Source organism: Microplitis mediator, chromosome 1 (assembly GCF_029852145.1).
Source record: "Microplitis mediator isolate UGA2020A chromosome 1, iyMicMedi2.1, whole genome shotgun sequence".
Classification (NCBI taxonomy): Eukaryota; Metazoa; Arthropoda; class Insecta; order Hymenoptera; family Braconidae; genus Microplitis; species Microplitis mediator.
Window position 1 is genome coordinate 21,792,644 of NC_079969.1, and position 18,924 is coordinate 21,811,567.

At 35.6% G+C, this 18,924-nt stretch overlaps 1 protein-coding gene across 13 annotated transcripts in view; it reads left to right on the forward strand.

Annotated features, from left to right (window-relative positions):
* Nucleotides 1–18,924, forward strand: part of LOC130674540 (muscle-specific protein 300 kDa) — an 80,399-nt gene that overhangs the window by 6,873 nt on the left and 54,602 nt on the right. For 9 of the 13 annotated variants that reach the window (XM_057479904.1, XM_057479980.1, XM_057479956.1 and 6 more), the window contains 9 exons: nt 4,366–4,427; nt 4,937–5,032; nt 5,115–5,198; nt 5,278–5,370; nt 6,148–6,326; nt 6,998–9,772; nt 10,803–10,911; nt 10,994–11,008; nt 11,087–18,915. In XM_057479904.1, the coding sequence (XP_057335887.1) occupies nt 4,366–4,427; nt 4,937–5,032; nt 5,115–5,198; nt 5,278–5,370; nt 6,148–6,326; nt 6,998–9,772; nt 10,803–10,911; nt 10,994–11,008; nt 11,087–18,915 (11,242 nt within the window). Of the gene's footprint in view, nt 1–4,365; nt 4,428–4,936; nt 5,033–5,114; nt 5,199–5,277; nt 5,371–5,546; nt 5,567–6,147; nt 6,327–6,997; nt 9,773–10,802; nt 10,912–10,993; nt 11,009–11,086; nt 18,916–18,924 lie in introns of those variants that run through there. The other 4 variants (XM_057479988.1, XM_057479912.1, XM_057479941.1 and 1 more) reach the window with 2 other exon arrangements.

Below are 18,924 nucleotides of genomic sequence, written 5' to 3' on the forward strand. Positions count from 1 at the left end.
ATGGCAGCAGCCGGCTGTTTCCGTAGGCACGAAAAAATTTTTTGCTCCCGGCGATGTAAGTGGGGCGCGTGTAACTCCACTAGGAGAGGGAAATGAGACTTTAGGCCTTAAAATTAGGGAGGGAAGTGCGTACTTTCGACTAAGGGATAAAGAAAAATACTTTTATTTATTTTTCGACATTTCGAAGAAAGTAATGAGTAAGATCTTCCTTTTACACGGTGATCATTAAATTTCGGAAAAATAAGTCTGGTATATTTAACTGAATTCCAATATATATGAATAAAATTAATAAAAATAATTTATAAGATAAACGTGATATGAATAATAATGAAGAGTAAAATAATTAAAGGTGTCATCGTCAATAACAATTAGCAATACTAAAACAATCGAGTCTTGTAAAATTTTCACTGACAATGAGTAACAATTACTCGATTGTACGTATGTTGTGTACGTAATGTGTATTGTCTAGTTAAATGATTAGAGCTTTGCATGTAATCCAGTCAATCTGACGTCTCCACGTGGTTTTCTCGGTTTATGCACTTTACTTCTAAGCACATGCGATGCTTGATCGTCTGCACATACTTACACATTACAGTACAAATTCTACATTAAGCCAATTATTCAGTCATTAAAAAACAATTCGCCGTTTTACCAGCGAATAAACAAGCCCGTGTTCTTCAATAATAAACCGGAAATTGGCCCAAATTTATATTTATTTTCGTTTAAAATAAATACGAATTGAACATTGTAAAAAATCGAGAGTTAATTCGGAGCGATTACGGTTCTTATTTAAATTCGAATTCACTCCGATTCCCCTTCGGAGTAAATTTCACTCCGAAGATTAAATAAATAAACAGGCATCCGCTCCACATTCATTCCAGATTTAATCCACGTTCACTTCGAAAATTTTTTACACTTAGTCTTACACAAATCAAAGCTCTAGTAAATCAAATTATATTTGATTATTAAAAATTAAAATTTTTCTATCGTTATTTCAATAGAATTTTTTTTAGGGGGTTAATGTCAAGGTCTTTTACACTAGACTATATATTTAACTAGAAACAGTTATTTTTAAATGTCAAGTGAGATAATATCACGAGTGTTATTTACTCAATTATTGCGTTTTATTCTTCAGTTCAATTTCATGTAATTCATTTTTTTTTATCTCACTTTTGGAGTTTAATTAAAAATCAATTGATATAATAAATTTTAATCAATTGTTAAAAAATAATTCTTTAATAACATTTAAGTAAGTGATGAATCGATCGAATATTTTGTAACGTAGGGAAATAAACTCAATATAAATATATATAAATTTACATGAATGTTTATGTGTGTGTATGTAAGGGAGTATGACGTTCGAGGGGTTGCGTTTCGTGTGTACTCGCACTTAATTTCCCTGCTTTTACGACTTACCTAGCATCATAAAACGTATATATACATATATATATATATATACAACTGGTTTCCTTCTGCAAGCGTACGGAACCACATAATATTTTTTTACCACTTTATGTAATTTCTTTGCCGCAATTAAACAAATGGGTAATGAATAAAAAAAAGTTTTGAACATAAAAAATAATAAAAAATAATGTCAGGGTCAAATCTAGTGATTTAATTCAACGGGTGACGTTACAATTTGTAACAAGATCAAGTCGTAATCAATATACTCGATATGTCTTGTACAATAATTTATATATAGATATATAGATATGTATACTCAACTATACATATTGTTAATAGTTGTAGAAATAAAAGTATAAATTATTTTTTTATTTGATCACGATTCAAAGATTAAGTTATTCGAGATCCGTCACGGATATCTAAGTACAGTAGTAACTTTTGCGGTTTTCGAGGTGACAATAATATTCATTTTAATCACGATATAGATATATATATCTTTATATGTATGACATTAGTAATTTGATATCAAATATTTTTATAATATTTATGTGACCTATATATTTTAAGTTTAAAAAAACATGAACTGTATAATTAAAAAACATTTACTTTTAAAAAATTTAACTTGAATTTAAATTTTAAATTTGACCGTTGATTATTTTTTACGTAAATATCCGTATGACCTCATCTTAGAAGAAGTTATAAATAACATATTTTTGTCGCTTCTCTTCATCTTTATCACTAACTTATTATATTTATCATACATAATTTATATTTATTATGATGAAATAATTTGAAAATAAAAATGATAATTATGTTTTGTGGTTTTAATAATTAAATTAAACAGATGTTTTTTTAAAAAAAAAAGTTGTGGTAATTATTGTGTATACTAGTCGTTGCCATTGGTGAATAAAAAAAAAATTGCACGCGACTGTCCCCCTGACAAGCGTTTAAGTTTTCAGTTGGGTTAAAATTGTCGCTGTGGTTTTGAAGTTTAAACTTTGAATCACTTCTTAATTCTGACGAGTACATTAACATATAAAATTATATGTTGTTACTTAATTTACATGTCATTAAATTTTACTCATAAATAAATACATAAATGAATAGATAATTACTGCGTGTTCGATCAATAACTTCAATTGAAGGTGTCGAATGCGTGGAATAATTCATAATAATTAAATTAATTTTACTGTCGACAATTGACAAGACAACAATGTCATTGTTATCATTATTGAGTCATTATTAAAGATCATCAATATAAATTTTTTTGAAAAATAAAATAACTTTTGCGATCGTCTAGTTTATCTTCTTCAGTAGAGGTATGGACAGGGTCACGGAAGCTCGAGGAAGTCACGAACCCGATCAGACTCCACGTGAAAACGTCGAAATTAAGCTTATGCAATATCATGTCGTGATACAGCAGTACAAGATTCCTAGACATACATCATAAAATGAAAGTCTTTTGTACAGATATAGATACAGATATAGATATAAGTATGTAGTATATATATATAAATGTATGTGGGCATATTATTTAAGCTGTCTAGTAGTGGAATGGCACTGCCAGGTTAGCATTCTATTCAACCGAAGTCAAAATGATTCTTTGACTAAAAGAAACTAAACCAAACAGACAGAGGATGAACCCTTCTCGCAGATACGCAGCCGATTGACGCACGCGATCGTTATTCTACAGAGGCCTTTGCACCTGCTTTGCTTTTCTTTTACGACATCCCTCTAGTGCAAGGACCTAGGCCAATCGATTTTTTATCTTGCCTAATATTTAATTTCAACTTTACTTACTTAATTAAGCGCTAAATATATTAGCCCATTATTTGTTGCCCCAGCTAAATTTTCTTCAATTGACAGACTACAAAAAAATTGGCAGTGAATTCGGAATGATTACGGATTTTATTTCAATCCGAATTCACTCTGTCACTCGAAGTTCCGGAGTTTAAAAATAAAATCATTCTGTATAGGGAGTAAATAGGGGGTGTTTTTTTCTGCAGAGTGATTTCGGAGTGATCTGGATTTTATTTAAAATTGCATTCACTCCAATTCGGAGTTTTTACATTAAAATAAACATCTTTTAGAAGTGAATTTCACTCCATAGCAAATTTTCAATATTAAATTGAACTCCTCTTTAGAGTGAATTTCACTCCGAGGGGATTAAATAAATAAACAGTCAGCCGCGTTGCATTCACTCCAGATTTACACCACTCCGTTCATTTTTTACAGTGCACGAGAAATAATTTTGATAGAGATTTATGTTTAAAGACTCAGTAACATGCAGGAATTTAAATAATTTTTAGAAGGGGCCCAGTTTAAATATTTGAACAGCCAGATTGTGAAACTCTTAATTCAGAGTTTAATTAAATTTTTACTTCAATATTAATAAAAATTATATTTTATAATTACATAAGATTTATTAGTTAGTTGTTTTTTGTAACTAAAAAAAACTATATGGAAATAAATTCGGAAAATCCGATTTGACTTATGAATTTTGAAATTTTACGGTGAAATTGTTCCCTTCATTCTTATCTTGTAAAATAGGTGTAGGGTAGAAAAACCATTAGCCACTGCTATGTTTTTTAACATTTTATACTTTTTTTTAATTAATAAAAAAGTATTAAATAAACCATTTCTGTTGTAACAGTGTGATAAAACTATACTTGTACACATTTTATAAATTAATTATGTCATCACGTTTTTTTACAAATTATTTATTTAAGTTTTTCAAGTGTCCAGAACTGGCCCTAATTAAAGGGGTCCAAAACTGACCAAAAACGGTACTTTAACCCTATCATAGGAGTATCAGTTTCAAAATAAATTTTCAATCCAACTAGAGAATATCCATTTTGTATTCGAGCTGCAATAATTACATTAATTTTACTTCTGAATGAAATAAAAAAAATTATTTCCGAGTAATTAAAAATAACAAAAATTTCTTTTATTAATTTCTAGATGAACAAGAACGTGTACAGAAGAAGACCTTCGTTAATTGGATCAATTCATACCTATCAAAGGTAATCAACGTCTAAAGTTACCCATAGTAATAATTAGCGATTTCAATTTTTTTTTTTCTCAATATTTTGTGAGACTTCATTTATTCCAAAGTTTTATGTAAAACTTATTATACTTGAATGCACGTATTAATATTGTAATCCGAGAGCATTCACGACATGACTCTTATATGGTGGAAAATCAGTTTAACATTAAGCTGAAACTTGTAAACTACTATACGAGCATAACCGTGCCTGGCTCTCGATTCCCTTACTTCCGGATCCTTCAAAACTATATCCTACTCATCGTGACATGCATGACCTGAAAGTAGCGTGTCTCTAAATACTCTCTTTCTCTCTTTCCCTCTTGAGGTTTTTAACTAAAACTCTTTTATTTATCAAAATCTTTTATTGACGACCATAACTCTTCAGATGATTTATTTTTCAAATACAATGAGACTCAAGATTTATCCGCCATAATCTCGCCCAATAACAAACGTCTCATAAATTATTTATTCATATATTTTTTATAGCGAGTCCCGCCTCTTCGCGTTGACGATTTAATTGAAGACTTGAAAGACGGTACTCGTTTACTTGCCTTACTGGAAGTTTTATCTGGAGAAAAATTGGTAACTTATATTATTAATAAATCATCAATCATTTAATTAATAATTTAATTAATTATTTTAATTATTCATAAATTTTTTTTAGCCGGTAGAAAGAGGTAGAAATTTAAAGAGACCCCATTTTTTAAGTAATGCCAATACTGCTCTTCAATTTTTACAAAGCAAAAAAGTAAGTTGATTAAAAAATTCATTAATTAGTTACTTAATTATCTAATTTATTAATTAACTAATTATTTAATTAATTACAGATCAAATTAGTGAACATTAACTCATCAGATTTAGTCGACGGACGACCTCCAGTTGTTTTAGGTCTGATTTGGACAATAATTTTATACTTCCAGGTAAAAATATTATTATTTATTAAGTAATTGTGTGTAAGTTGCACTGGAAAATTAGTCAAGTAGCTCAGTAGCTGCTTTCCAGTAACACAAAATTATAAACATTAATTATTAATAGCACTAATTACGCTAGATATTATCATAAAATTTAATTCTAAAATTATATTTAACAAAGCTACGATCTAAGGATCGCAGAAAGGTGAGTTGTGTATTTTTTTTTGTAACAATTGATTATTAATTGTTGATGCACTGCTTATGTAATTTATTTTTTACGCATAGTAATTTTATTTAAGTGCCCTAGCGGATCCGAATTACTGCAAATGTGCCGCATTTTGCGGTTATTTGCAGCAAATTACGGCAATCTGCGGTAATTTGCTGTAGTTTACAGTATTCTTACCATAACACAGTGGAACATTTCACTTTACGGTAAAATTCCGTAATTTTGCAGTAAATCTGCACGTATACGATGATGTATAACGATGTTACCGCAAATTTGCGGTAAAATACCGCACTTGTATTGTAAAATACTGTCGGATTGCGGTAAAGTTACGGTGATGTATACTATACCTTTACCGTATGATACCGCAACACATCGTAATTCACAATAAAATACCATAATTTTCCGTAAAACACCGAAATTCTTCCGAAATTACCGTAACTTAGATCCACTAGGGCGCGTTAAATAAATTAAGATAATTTTGGTAAATTTAAGTGGTTAAGTTGAAAGTAAAGAAGTTAAAGAGGTTGATAATGAAAAAATAATTTAAATAACTTTTTTAGATTGAAGAGAACACAAGAGCACTAGAGTACCTTGGGCAAACCTGGGGAAGTCAGAGTAGTCTTGAGAGCTTGGGTACTCAAAGCTCGGCAGCTAGTGAGCGCAAACGGTTGAGCAGCGAAAAATGGAAGCAAGGAGCAAGAAAAACTTTGTTACAATGGGTTACAAATGCTTTGCCAAAGTAATTATAATTTTTTTGTTTTAACCCTTTGTCCGTCGCGCTATGAACGCAGCTCCGTAATTTTTATTAAAAGATGGTTTAAAAAGAAAAGAAATTTCCGAGTCTTTTGAAATTTTATGAGTTTTTCTATTATACTTTTTAGTATCAAATGAATGAAAGATAATTATTTTTCCGATATTTTAAATTTTTAAAAAATAATTTTTTTTTGTTGGAAAACCTGAAAAACGCGGCGATTTGTTTCTGACGCGAGTAAACTCGGGCGTTTAATGTGTTCCGATTTTCTGCACAGTGATGCCAGATACCACCAGCGACTCATTTTCAGCTGATTTAATTAATCTCTTTCTTTAATATTTCTATTTAATACAAAATTTTTATTATAGTAAAAAAATTCTAAAAAAAAATTAAAATTGTCACCGCAATATTAAATACATGGCGGCGGAACGCGTTACGGATGGAGGGTTAATTTAATTTAAAACTTATATTTCTTTTTATGTCAATGAATTTCTACTTCCAGTTAATTTTGAATAAACGAATTCCTCTTTCATTTCTTCCCACTCTTTAAAAATTTGCTTCAGCCCCAAAAAATTTATTCTGGAATTTTAAAATTTATCCAAAACTATTCGGAAGAAAATTAATTTAGTGGCAAATAATTAAAAATTAAATTTTTTTAGGGAATCGGAAATTCAAGTCCGTGATTTCGGTGAAAGTTGGAGAGACGGTAATGCTTTCTTGGCAGTGATAGACGCAATAAAACGGAATCTTGTAAACATAGCAGCTATGAGAGCAGCGTCAAATCGCGCGCGTCTAGAAACGGCCTTCGAAGTAGCGGAAGTTGAACTAGGAATAGCTCGTCTGCTTGATCCTGAAGACGTCGACGTTCCACAGCCTGATGAAAAATCAATCATGACATACGTGGCACAATTTTTGCACAAATATCCAGAGCCCAAGTCAGCTGCAGGCGACTCGTTTACGGCAGTTCAACAGGAATATGATTCCTTGCTCGCGTGGTTGGTGAACCAAACTCGCGGGCTCGACCAAATGGACCGAACGCACACTTTTTCGTCAAATTACTCAGATTACTCAGCAGCACGGGCCGAAGCAGATGAAAAATCTTTTACCTATCGCAAGCTACAGAATCTTGTGGATACTTCGAGTATGATAACAATAACGCAGGATTCATGGAGGGAAATTCAAGAATTATGGTCAAGAATGGAATATTTGTTGTTGAAATGGCTGTGGCTGCTGGATTCATCATTACCAGGGGAAATTGGTGAAGCTGGACGTTGGTTAGCTTTAGCCGAATCACTTCTTAACTCAGACAATGATATTCCTGAAGAAATGAACGAACAGACTGCTGGAATTATTTCAAACAAATTAGAAGATCATAAAAAGTTTTTCCTCGATTTGCCTGATCAACTTGATAAATTTAATCGCCTCAAAATGTCCAGTCTTGCAAGACAAGTACCTCAAGTGCAATTAGACAACATGACAGCGCGTTTTGATTCTTTAGGCGACCGGGCGGCCAAACGGCGGATAAAATTGAAGTTTTTGGAACACAAGTGCTGTTTAGTTGCCTTTATTTATCTGGTGGAGACAAAACTTAAAACCTGGGGCGTTAAGTATGGAAGCGAAGAGGAAGTACAATCAATGCTTGAACAATATCGTAACTTTGTATCGCGTAATAGAATATTCCAAGAATTTCAAAAAGCTTATCTGGATATGCAACAGGTGGCTGATGAATACAAACGTGAGGGAGGTATTGATCGTGATGAAAGTTTGAACATCGATAAATTCATGCGGGAAACAAATGACAAATGGAAAAATGTATCAATGGATTTGCGCTGTGTCCAGAGTATGCTAGAAGAAGTGATGGCTTACTGGCGCCGATGGAACACGATTGCTGATGAATTTTCTAGCTGGTTGATTCAGGCAGAAGCTGCGGTGAACTTTCCCGATGAAGAAAAAATGGAATTTTTTCAAAATATCAGCGTTTGGAAAGACAAACATCAACAATTATCGGACACTGTTAGTTTTCTAATAGCGACGACGACTGAGGTTGTGGCTCTGCATTTACGTGACCGTTATACCGAATTGACAAATCGCTGGGAGCGGACTTTCGCGGAAGCTAAACAGTACATGCATGCTGGTGATTTAGTGAGAAATCGTAAGGATTATCGTACGGGTGTTGATACTTTACAAAAATGGTTGAGAAATGCTGAGAGCGTATTGTCAACGTCACAGTTGACGTCAACTGAAAAGATAAAAGCTTATGGTGAACAGCTACAAGTATTAAACAGCGAATTTGAAAGCATTGAAGAATTGTTTAAGAGCATAAGCAAGAAGTTTCAAACGTTGTTGCAAGATTTGCCGCGAGATGAAGTTGACAAGATGATGAATACGTTGAAAAAAGAAAAAGAAGCTTTGGTTAAAGTACGAGCACTTATACCGATGCAATTGCATTTGTATCATCAGTTGTTGGTGCAGCAGGAGTCTTTGGAAGCGGGCCAACGGGAAATAAGCGGATGGTTGGATGAAGCGGAGGCTCTACTGTCAAGTTTGAATTTTTCCGGAGGCAGAGATGCAGTTCTAGGTCAATTGGAACGTCATAAGGCATTTTTCTCACGTACTTTGTATTACAAATCGATGCTTGAGTCTAAGAATAAGGTCTTTTCGAGTATTGTAAAGTCGGTTGACGCCCACGCCAATCCCGAGACTGCTGAAGGAGGCGCAGAGTTACGGGCGCTTAATGAACGATTCAATCGAGTTGTTCAGACTGCTCAGATTTGCGAGCAACGTCTGCAGGAGGCCGTACGCTGCTGGACTAAATTCAAAGAGTGCGAGAGACAGATGATCGAGTGGCTGACTGCCGCGGAAAATTTAATCAGCGACAAGCGCATTGACAACCGACAATCGGTCGACAATCACAAGAGTTTCTTTAGCAAAGTCAACGAACGGTTAATTCAGGATTTGATAAATGCTGGACAAGATCTACGTAACACGCTCCCTGTCGAACAGCAAACGCCGATTATTGAGACAGTTGATGCACTTCAGCAGCGTTGGAAAGACGTTATGGCTTTTGCTCCGTTGCATCTTATGAGACTTGAGTTTAGATTGGACGAGGCTGCTTTTATGCAGTATCTTAAAGAAATAGAAGCTGAAGTTAATAGCGAACAGCAGTCACTGATTAAGAATGAAGATGTTGAGAGTATTATTCAGCGTAATAAAGATTTTTTTGTCAATCAAGGGATTGTTGTTAATGTAGAACGCTGCTTGCAGACATTGAAAAAAATAAGTTATGCTTATTCGCAATTGAAACCTAATGATACTAGTCTTCAGGAGGCTGTCGCTCATGCTGAACAGTTGTGGGAAGATTCCGCACAGAGGGTGGAAATTATTCGGGAACAGCTTCGTCAAGTACCTGAACAATGGGCCGAGTATAGAAAGAGGTAAATTTTTGAAATGAATAGTTCATTCTTATTATAACTCCTACGTATAAAATTTATATAAAAAACATAAGAAAAATACATGAAAAAAAAATATCAGTATATAGGGGAGGGGGGGGGGTACTTTGGGAAATACCAAATTTTCGAGGACTCAAAAACACTAAATATTTATTTTTTAATGCTATTCAAAGTAAAAAAGAAAAATTTTCAGTTGTCAAAAAAAAAATTTTTATTTTTGCGGGCAAAATGGGATACCCCCTAAAAAAGGTAAAAAAAAAAATTTTGGATAATAAATAAATTTGATTAAATTAAATTTTTTTGTAAGTAATTTGCATAAAGAAAAATTACAATTTACATAATTATTGGATGCAAAGGAAGCAAAAAAAAATTTTAACAGTTTTCGACTGACAGTCGATTTTTGAAAAAGTTTAACGAAAAAAAAATCAAAATAATGCTCAATTATATTTACAAAAGTGATTTCAGAATGTTTAAAAAAAATGTAAAAAAAAAAATTTTTTTTTTATAAAATTTTGGGGGTACCCTGTTGTACCCCGTTTTGCCCCCCCCCCCCCCCCATCTCTTATAAAACATGTATAAAAAATATATTTTTTATAGCTGCCTTTAGGCCGAATTTTTATATGTTTTATATATTTCATATGTAATTTAAATATATAAAAAATACATGTATAAAGATATTAAATATATATATATATATAATTATAAAAAAATATTGGTACGATGATATAAAAAAAATATAATATTATAAAAGTATATAATATATATTAATATATTTTTTTTACATCATCATAGCGATAATTTTTATAAAATCTAAAATATATTTCAATTAAATTTAAAATATATACGAAAATCGGTCAAAAGTTAACTATTTTAACATATATTTTTTTTATAAATTTTTTTAATGGGTGAATCATTATTAAGTCTTATCCTTTTTGAATATTTTTCTACTACAATTTTTTGTTTTTTGACTAATGTATAATTAAGAGTGTAATGTAATTGTGTCTTGTAAAATTAGATACGATGAAATGGTACGATGGATGGATCAAGTTGACAGTACTCTAAGGACAATCTTAAAAGAAGTAAATAGTCTTGAAGAATTTGAAAAAGAAAAATCAATCTTTCAGGTAAGCAATTATTGTTCCAATAACTTTATATTTTTGTCATATTGGTTTATTTGTGATATTTGTGTTATGCATTCTTGGGCAGATGAAAGTTCTAACGGTAAATTAGCAGTAAATAAAATAAGTAAATTTTTAATTATACTGGTTATTAATGACTTATATTTTTTTATTAATACAGAAAGTGTGCCATGAAGCTGATGGTAAAAGAGAACACATGAAGTGGCTAGTGCAGACATTGGACAGTTTGACAACCAACCGATCGGATCGGGAAGCGATTACCGAGCAACATCAATTGGAAATGCTGATAACGCGTTACAAAAATTTGATACCGACTATTGAAATCACGATGACCAAAACTGATATTTATACGAAGAGTTATACCTACAGAAAGGAAGTACGTGAAGTTTGTACGCTGTTGAGAAAAGTCAAAGAGCAAAATACTGTGGAATCTTCAACTCAGATCCCGGAAAATCTTAAAGATGCGGTAGTACATCAGGAAACACGGTTGAGTCATCTTGAGCAACAGAGAGCTAATATTGTGAGCATGTTGCAGCGGGGAAAAGATTTACTTAAAGATCAACACGCGCCTCCGTTTGTTTCTTCGGAAATTCAGCAGCTTGAGAGCAACTGGAATGAAACTTATGGCCAGAGTATTGAGACACTAAAGTCGTTGAAGACTTTCCAGAAACTGTGGCAGAGTTATCAGGAACAGAAAGAAGAAGTTATCAAATTGGTTAATAGTGCTAATGAGGAGATGCAAAAAATTAAAACGACTACTTATTACGATGCAAGTCAAGTGTCTTCTGATTTACGGGCGAAACAAGAATTGAGCTCTAATTTGAAAAAATCATCTGAAGAAATGATGTCAAAGTTGCGTGAGACTACAAATCAACTTACAGACATGATGCCTAGTGATAAACGTTTGATAATACACGAGGAAATAACGCAGATTGAAGAAACTCTGGTGAAAACAATTGAGACAGTGGAGAAACGTGTAATTTATTTGACCGAACACAGCAATAGATGGTCGAAATTTCAGTCTGAAGTTGGTGAATTGAGAAACTGGGCTCAGCAGAGCGCACCTCAGGCTATCGTTAACATCCAAGACTTGTCAACTTCGCCAGAAGATCGATTGAGAAAAACGGAAACGCTTCAAAAGCAGATTGCCGAGAAAATAAAAGCTATGGAATCTTTGGAAAAGGAATCACGGCAGCTTGTAAAAGATGACAAAGCCAATGAAGCTAAAGCATTGAGAGGACAGATCAGTAACTTGCAGAGTGTAATTGACGCTCTGAACAAAGACATCGCAGGACAACGTGTAGCAGCAACGGAAAACTTAGCTACTTGGAAAAAATACGAGGTGGGTATTCAGAAAGTTAAGCCTTGGGTTGAACAAGCAGAGACTCAGGCAGCTTCTATTGGCACTAAACCATCTACATTAGCCCAAGCTACGGAAATGCTTCACGTGGCACGATCTTTTGAGAAACAGTGTGAAGAACATTTGCCCCGTGTTCAGGAGCTGTCGCATGTAAGCCAACAAATTACAGGAAGAACTGCCGCGCCTGATGAAGTTGATGCTGTTTACACGAGATGGAACGCCGTTCATGACGTCTCTATACATACGGTTACAAAATTAGACAAATTGGTGTCCTCGTGGAAGTCTTTTGAAAATGAAGCTGAAGAATTTAATCGCTGGCTAGATCAAAGCGAGAAGGCGTGTCAAGCAGAACCAAATTATCAGACTCCAGAGGCGAGTAAACTTGAGCAAGATTTGAATCATCTTAAGGAACTTAATAAAGTTATTTCTGATAGACAAGCGCAATTGATATCTCTGACTCAAGTTTCTGATCATGTTAGTCACGGTTTGTCAATTGAAGGCGCAACCCATTTAAAGGGACGAGTCGCTGAAATGAAAACTCGTGTCGGCAGGCTTGCAGACACGGTAAGACATCATATAAATCTGGTGTCTGATGCTTTATTAGCAAGACAAGAGTTTCAAATAAAAATATCAGACTTTGAAAACTGGATGGCGAGATTGAGAACCAGCATTGCCGAAATCAGTGAAGTCAATGTCGGAGATGTTGACACTAATCTTCAAGCAGTTCATGGTTTTCTTCAAGAACATTTGGAGAAGCAGCCAAATTTCTCGGCTATTTATGAAGAAGTTAAACAACTTGCTGCTCAGGGCTCGCCTGAAGAAGCCAAAACTCTTAATGAAGTTTACACTGGACTTGCGCAAAAGTATAAAGCACTCGAAGATGATTTACAGCAACGGAAGAAAGGTTTGGAAAGATGGGGCGAACTGTTGAATTGGTACAACGAAACAAATGCGCAGTTGAGTCACACGAAATACGAATTAGAAGCACGAAAACCTAATATTGCTGAATTAGAAAAATTATCCAATGAATTGCAGACTGTTTATTCGAAAATAGAAGCTTGGAAAGACCAGATACCGGTCGTGGATAGTTTGATGGGCATTCACATGCGAGATAAACAGGAAAAGCCATTGACTGCTTCCTCACTTGTCCATGAGCTTGAGTCTAAAGCAGTCGCGCTTAAAACAGAAGTCTCTACTAAACGGGATAGATTAGAAAATTTGGGAGCGCGTTGGGATAATTTCCGTAAGATCCAACAAAAGCTGACGGAGGAAATCGTGGCCACTCAAACTACATTGCAGCAAATTACTGTGTCGGTAGATACGTGCGATAAATTGGCGCCCGCGGTAGAACAAATTGATGATTTGATTGAAGAGCATCAGAGACGGGAACCTGATAAACTTCTGCTACATCGCGAAGGAGAAAATTTGATGAAAGAAGACGCGAAGGCTACAACTAATGTCCAGGTCGTTGTGTCCTCAGTAGACGGTAATTGGGAGAAAGTTAATGAATTGCTAAAGGAACAGAGAAAGAAATATGATGAAATGGGTGCAGACTGGCGTTGTTATCAAGAGGCACGCGAGAAATTGGTTAAATTTATGGAGGACTCGCAGACACTGAGACAGTCTACGAAGGAAGTGCCAAATGACGTGACACAGGCGAATTTAGCTCTTGAGAAACACAAGAGAGCTTCTGAAGTTCTGAAAAAAGGCAAGCAGTTTTTAGAGAAAATGGATCAGAAAGCTCAGCAGCTAATCAAAGAGGCCTCTTTGATGCCTAATTTCAAAGTTGAAATTATTGAAAACGATTTATCAACAATAAGAAACCAATATCAGGATATCTATACGACTATTGTAGAAAAGACGCAATCGTACGAAACCCAAGTTATTATTTGGAAGCAGATTGAAGAAGCTAAATATGATTTGACTCGTTGGTTGAGTGATACCAATGAAGCTTTGTCTTCAGCTTGCGAACGTCTCACTGACGCTGAAAATGGACAGGCTAGATTAGCTAGATATCACGAAGAACTGCCGTCTTATCAGTTAATGCGTCAAAGTATCACGACTAAAACCGATCAACTTGTTAAAATAAACCACAATGCCGACATGCCGACTTTGAAATCGCTAAATAAACTTTTGGATGATCAGTTCAAACTAGTTAAAGAGTCTGCTGATAAACTGGAAGCTCTTACCACAAATTTGAATGAAAAAGAAAAAGCTATCCGGGTTAATTTGAAAAAATCTGGTGACCAGATATCAAAAATACGAGAAGACGTTATAAAATGTGATGATTTGACGGGAGAAAATACTAAAATATTAAGCAGGATTAAGAAATGCCGTGAGTTACAAAAAGAACTAGAAGTTTGTAGCAATAATTTAGCGATGGTTGGTGAGAAAATAGCAGAAGCTTCTCAAGTCTATCCGGCAATTGAACGCTCAAGTTTGCCGAAAGAATTACAGTCGCTGCAGTTACGTCGTGACGGAGTTTCAAATCACGCAGACAAAGTTACCGCAACGTTGGTGGCTTTTTTGACGAAATTGTATCACGAAAAATTCACGGCTTTGCAGCGAATGGTTGGAACACTAAAGGAAAAAGTATTGTGGTGCGAACCTGAGCAGAGTAGCGATCGCTACAATCTTGAAGTAAAAATGGCTTCACTCGTGGATGTAGAAACGGGTATTAAAGATTGCGAAGCTAGAAAAGCTGATACTGATAAATCATTGTCGCTTTTGGAAACAGTAGAGAGCAAAGAAACGACAAGTGCATTGAAAGCTGAACGTGACAAAGTTGCTGATGATTTGGTTGCATTAAAAAGTAGTCATGCTAAAATCAAAAATGTATTGCAGCAAAATATCGCACTCTGGCAACGCTACGAGTCTATTTCTGAGGCAATAATGTCTTGGTTGAAAGAAACAGAAGCTAAGATTCGCGGAGAAGGTTCAATGTTAGTAGAACTAGATAATGTTGAAGATAAAATTGTTGAAGTTAAAAATTATCAGAAGACGGTTAATGATTATGAGAAAGAAATGAAAGCTCTTGCGCAACTTGGTGAAGATATTTTACAAGTAAGTCCTGAATCGCGTGCTGCACAGTACGTTAGTCACTTGACGACACGTTATCAAGCGATTCAAAAGTTTTTGTCTCAACATCTTGAAAGATTGCAAGAGCTCAAAGACGGAAGGGATCAATACCGCGCTTTAGTTAAAGAACTTGAAAAATGGATTGACGAAGCGGAAACTAAATTAAAGAGTTTCGATCAAATCAGCGGCCCCAAAGCGATGGCATTCTATCAGTCGCGATTGAAAGAGTTGAGAGAATTTGGCGAAAGCCGGGAAAAAGGTCAAGGTATTTTAAACAAAACTGCTGAAGCTGGCGAAGCTTTATTCCCGCGAACTACTCCCGATCAACGCGAAGCTATTCGCGCAGAGTTAAGAAATTTACGGAACCGCGTTGACGGTTTGATCGATCGGTCTAATGTTATTTATAAAAAAATAGAAAATGATATGATGCACCGTTCGTCTTTCGAAGACAAGTATACTCAGGTTAAACAGTGGTTAATTGATGCTCAGGCTAAATTAGGTGATAAACAAGATTTGCTGCCTACGCTACAGGAAAAGAAACTGGCGTTACATTCATACCGGGCAATTGCCCAAGATGTAAGTGCGCATAGAAATATTCTCCAGCAACTCAAAGATCGTCTGAGCGGAGTCTCCGACGATGAAGCTAGTGAAATGCTGGCTTCTATTATTGAAGGATATGATAAATTATCTAGCAATGTTGAAGATCGAATAGGAATCGCTGAAAAACACGTGGCTAATCATGAAGCTTATGTACAGACTTTAGATAGAACTCGAGACTGGTTGAATGCGATTGTCAATGAAGCTGCTCCGTTATTAGAAGATTTGGCAATTGAAAGAGATTCTGCAAAATCTAAAATTGCGCAGATTGAAAATGTACTTCAACAGCGAGGAGATGGAGACCGTATTTTGGAAGACTGTAATCAGCAGTTGAATATTATATTGGAGCAGACTTCGATAGCAGGTCATCCGGCTTTGGTGAAAGGCTTCGAGGTTCAGAAAAAAATATGGGAAGATTTCTTGGCACAGTGTGAAGCTACTAAGAGTAAACTAAACCGACTTTTCAATCAGTGGACTGAATTTGAACGTGTTGTAGAAGAACTTGAGGCCTGGACGAAGGCAATGGAGTCGCGAGTTAAAGATCAGACTCTTAAGAGCACTGAAGAAGCTAAGCAAGCTTACTTGCAGAAATTAAAAGGTTTAGAAGAAGAAATAGCTGCCAAGGCGCCAGAATTCAATGCGGCTGCTGAGCAGGGTCAAAGTCACGCTGAATCGGAATTGGCAACAAGAATTTCTCGACAAGTTACCAAGTATCAAGCGATTAAAAATCAAGCACGTGAGGCTGTAGCTCGTTACGAACAATATGTTAAAGAGCACAGTACTTTCAATGAGAGATACAATCAATTTTTGAATTGGATTAAAGGAGTTCAAGAAGAATTAAACAAACACAGAGAAATTGTTGGAGATCTGGCACTGCTTCAGAGCCGCCAGAAGAGTATTCGTGACTTGGCGGATACGCGGACGAAAGAGAACCCGCGGTTCGAATCAGTAATTGATCTCGGTGAGAAACTTTATGTTCACACGTCTCCAGAAGGTCGTGAAATAGTGAGACAGCAGCTGAGAAATTTGCGTACACTTTGGGATGGATTTACTGAAGATCTTCAGTCAGCCACGCAGAAACTCGATCAGTGTCTTATGCAGTTTGCAGAATTTTCATTGTCTCAGGAACAGTTGACTTCGTGGCTCAGAAATGTTGAAAAGGACATGCATCAACACACGGAATTGAAGTCGACACTCGAAGAGAAGCGCGCGCAACTGCAAAATCACCGGATTATGCATCAAGAAATTATGTCACATCAGACTTTGGTCGAGTCTGTTTGTGACAAAGCTCAGAGACTTGTAGACCAAACCAAAGACACTTCGCTGAACGTTTACTTACAATCTATAAAACACCTGTTCCAAAATATCGTCGCCAAGTCTCAGGATCTTTTGGAGAATTTAGAAGAGTGTGCGGATGTTCACAATAAATTTAATTTACAGTGCAAGTACTTTGACGACTGGCTAAATGTAGAGAGAGAAAAATTACTGGACTGCAATGACATAACTGGAGAACGAGCTGATATATCTAGAAGATTGGCAACTTTGGCTGTGCTGAAGAATGGACAAGCTCAGGGACTAGAACATTTGACTAAATTGAGAGAATTGTTAGAAGTTGTGATCAAGAGCACGGCTGAGAAAGGACAAGAAGCTATCAAGAAAGAAGCTGATGCTCTTGAGTCGGCGTTACATCAGCATCTCAGTGAGATCGAAACCGTAGAAGCTAAACAGAATGCAGCTCTTCAAAAGTGGCAAGACTTTGAGGAACAACTGGACGTTCATACCAAGTGGTTCCGTACTATCGAGGCAGTTTTTCGTGACCAACAGCTTCAAGCAACTTTACAGGACAAAGAAGATCGATTACAATTGTTTAAAAATAAACGCGATATTATTTTGAAGAAGGAGAAAGAAATTGATGAGTTTGTTGACAAATCCCACGGGCTATTAAACGCCAGTGGGGTTGAAAGAATTAAACCAGCGATATCTCAGATCAGTAATAGATACCAATCGTTACATGTATTGAGTAAAGAAGTAGTTGATCGCTGTCGCGCAATCGTTGACGAGCACAGAGAATTTGAAGACAAGCTTAAAGCTGTTGATGTCTGGTTGACTCCGCTGGAGCAAAATCTTGCTGCGTTGAAGAAAGACGAACTGGGAGGTGATTTTGAAGCTAAAGGATCGCGGCTGAAAATGCTGCTAGCAGAACGTGATCAGGCTACCAGCCGTCTTACAGCATTGACTGCCGCCGGAGAACGCATTTTACCTGCGACTTCAGCTCAGGGACGTGAAACAATTCGCCACGAGTTAAGACACGCCCGTGAGCGGTGGGATAATTTGACTGAAGGAATTTCAGAGCAGCAGAAGAAACAAGACGCCCAGTCACTGCAGTGGTCAAGTTATCAGGAAACTCTTCAACATATTTCCGCTTGGCTGGATAACATGGAACGCGCAATGAAACAAGACTCTTCTACTTCGTCCACTCACCAAGAAGTCCGTTCCAGGTTACTCAAGAGCAAAACTCTTCATCAAGAAATTTTGGCGCACAAAAGAATCGTCGAAGCAATCTCGGAAAAGGCTAATGCGTTGACCCAAGCGCCTGCTGACGTAAAAGATGCCGTTGTCGCGGTTTCAAAACGTTATGAATCACTAGTAGACGCTTCCCAAAAAGGAATAGCCGGTTTAGAAAGACTGTCCGAGATCTTCCAACAGTTACATGATCTACAAAAAGCTTATCAAGATTACCAGAAACAGCAGTGGGATAAATTGGCCAATTACAATGACTACACGGGTAACAAAGCTGCTTTGCAAGCGAGACTCGCTAAAGTTATCGAGATTCAGGACGAGCAAACTGAAGGTGAACTTAAACTTAATGTCCTGGAAGAACATGTTAAGCAGAATAGTTCTAATTTGCCACCTAGAGCTCAAGAATCTACTGAACGTGATCTTGCTAATCTCAGGTAATTATT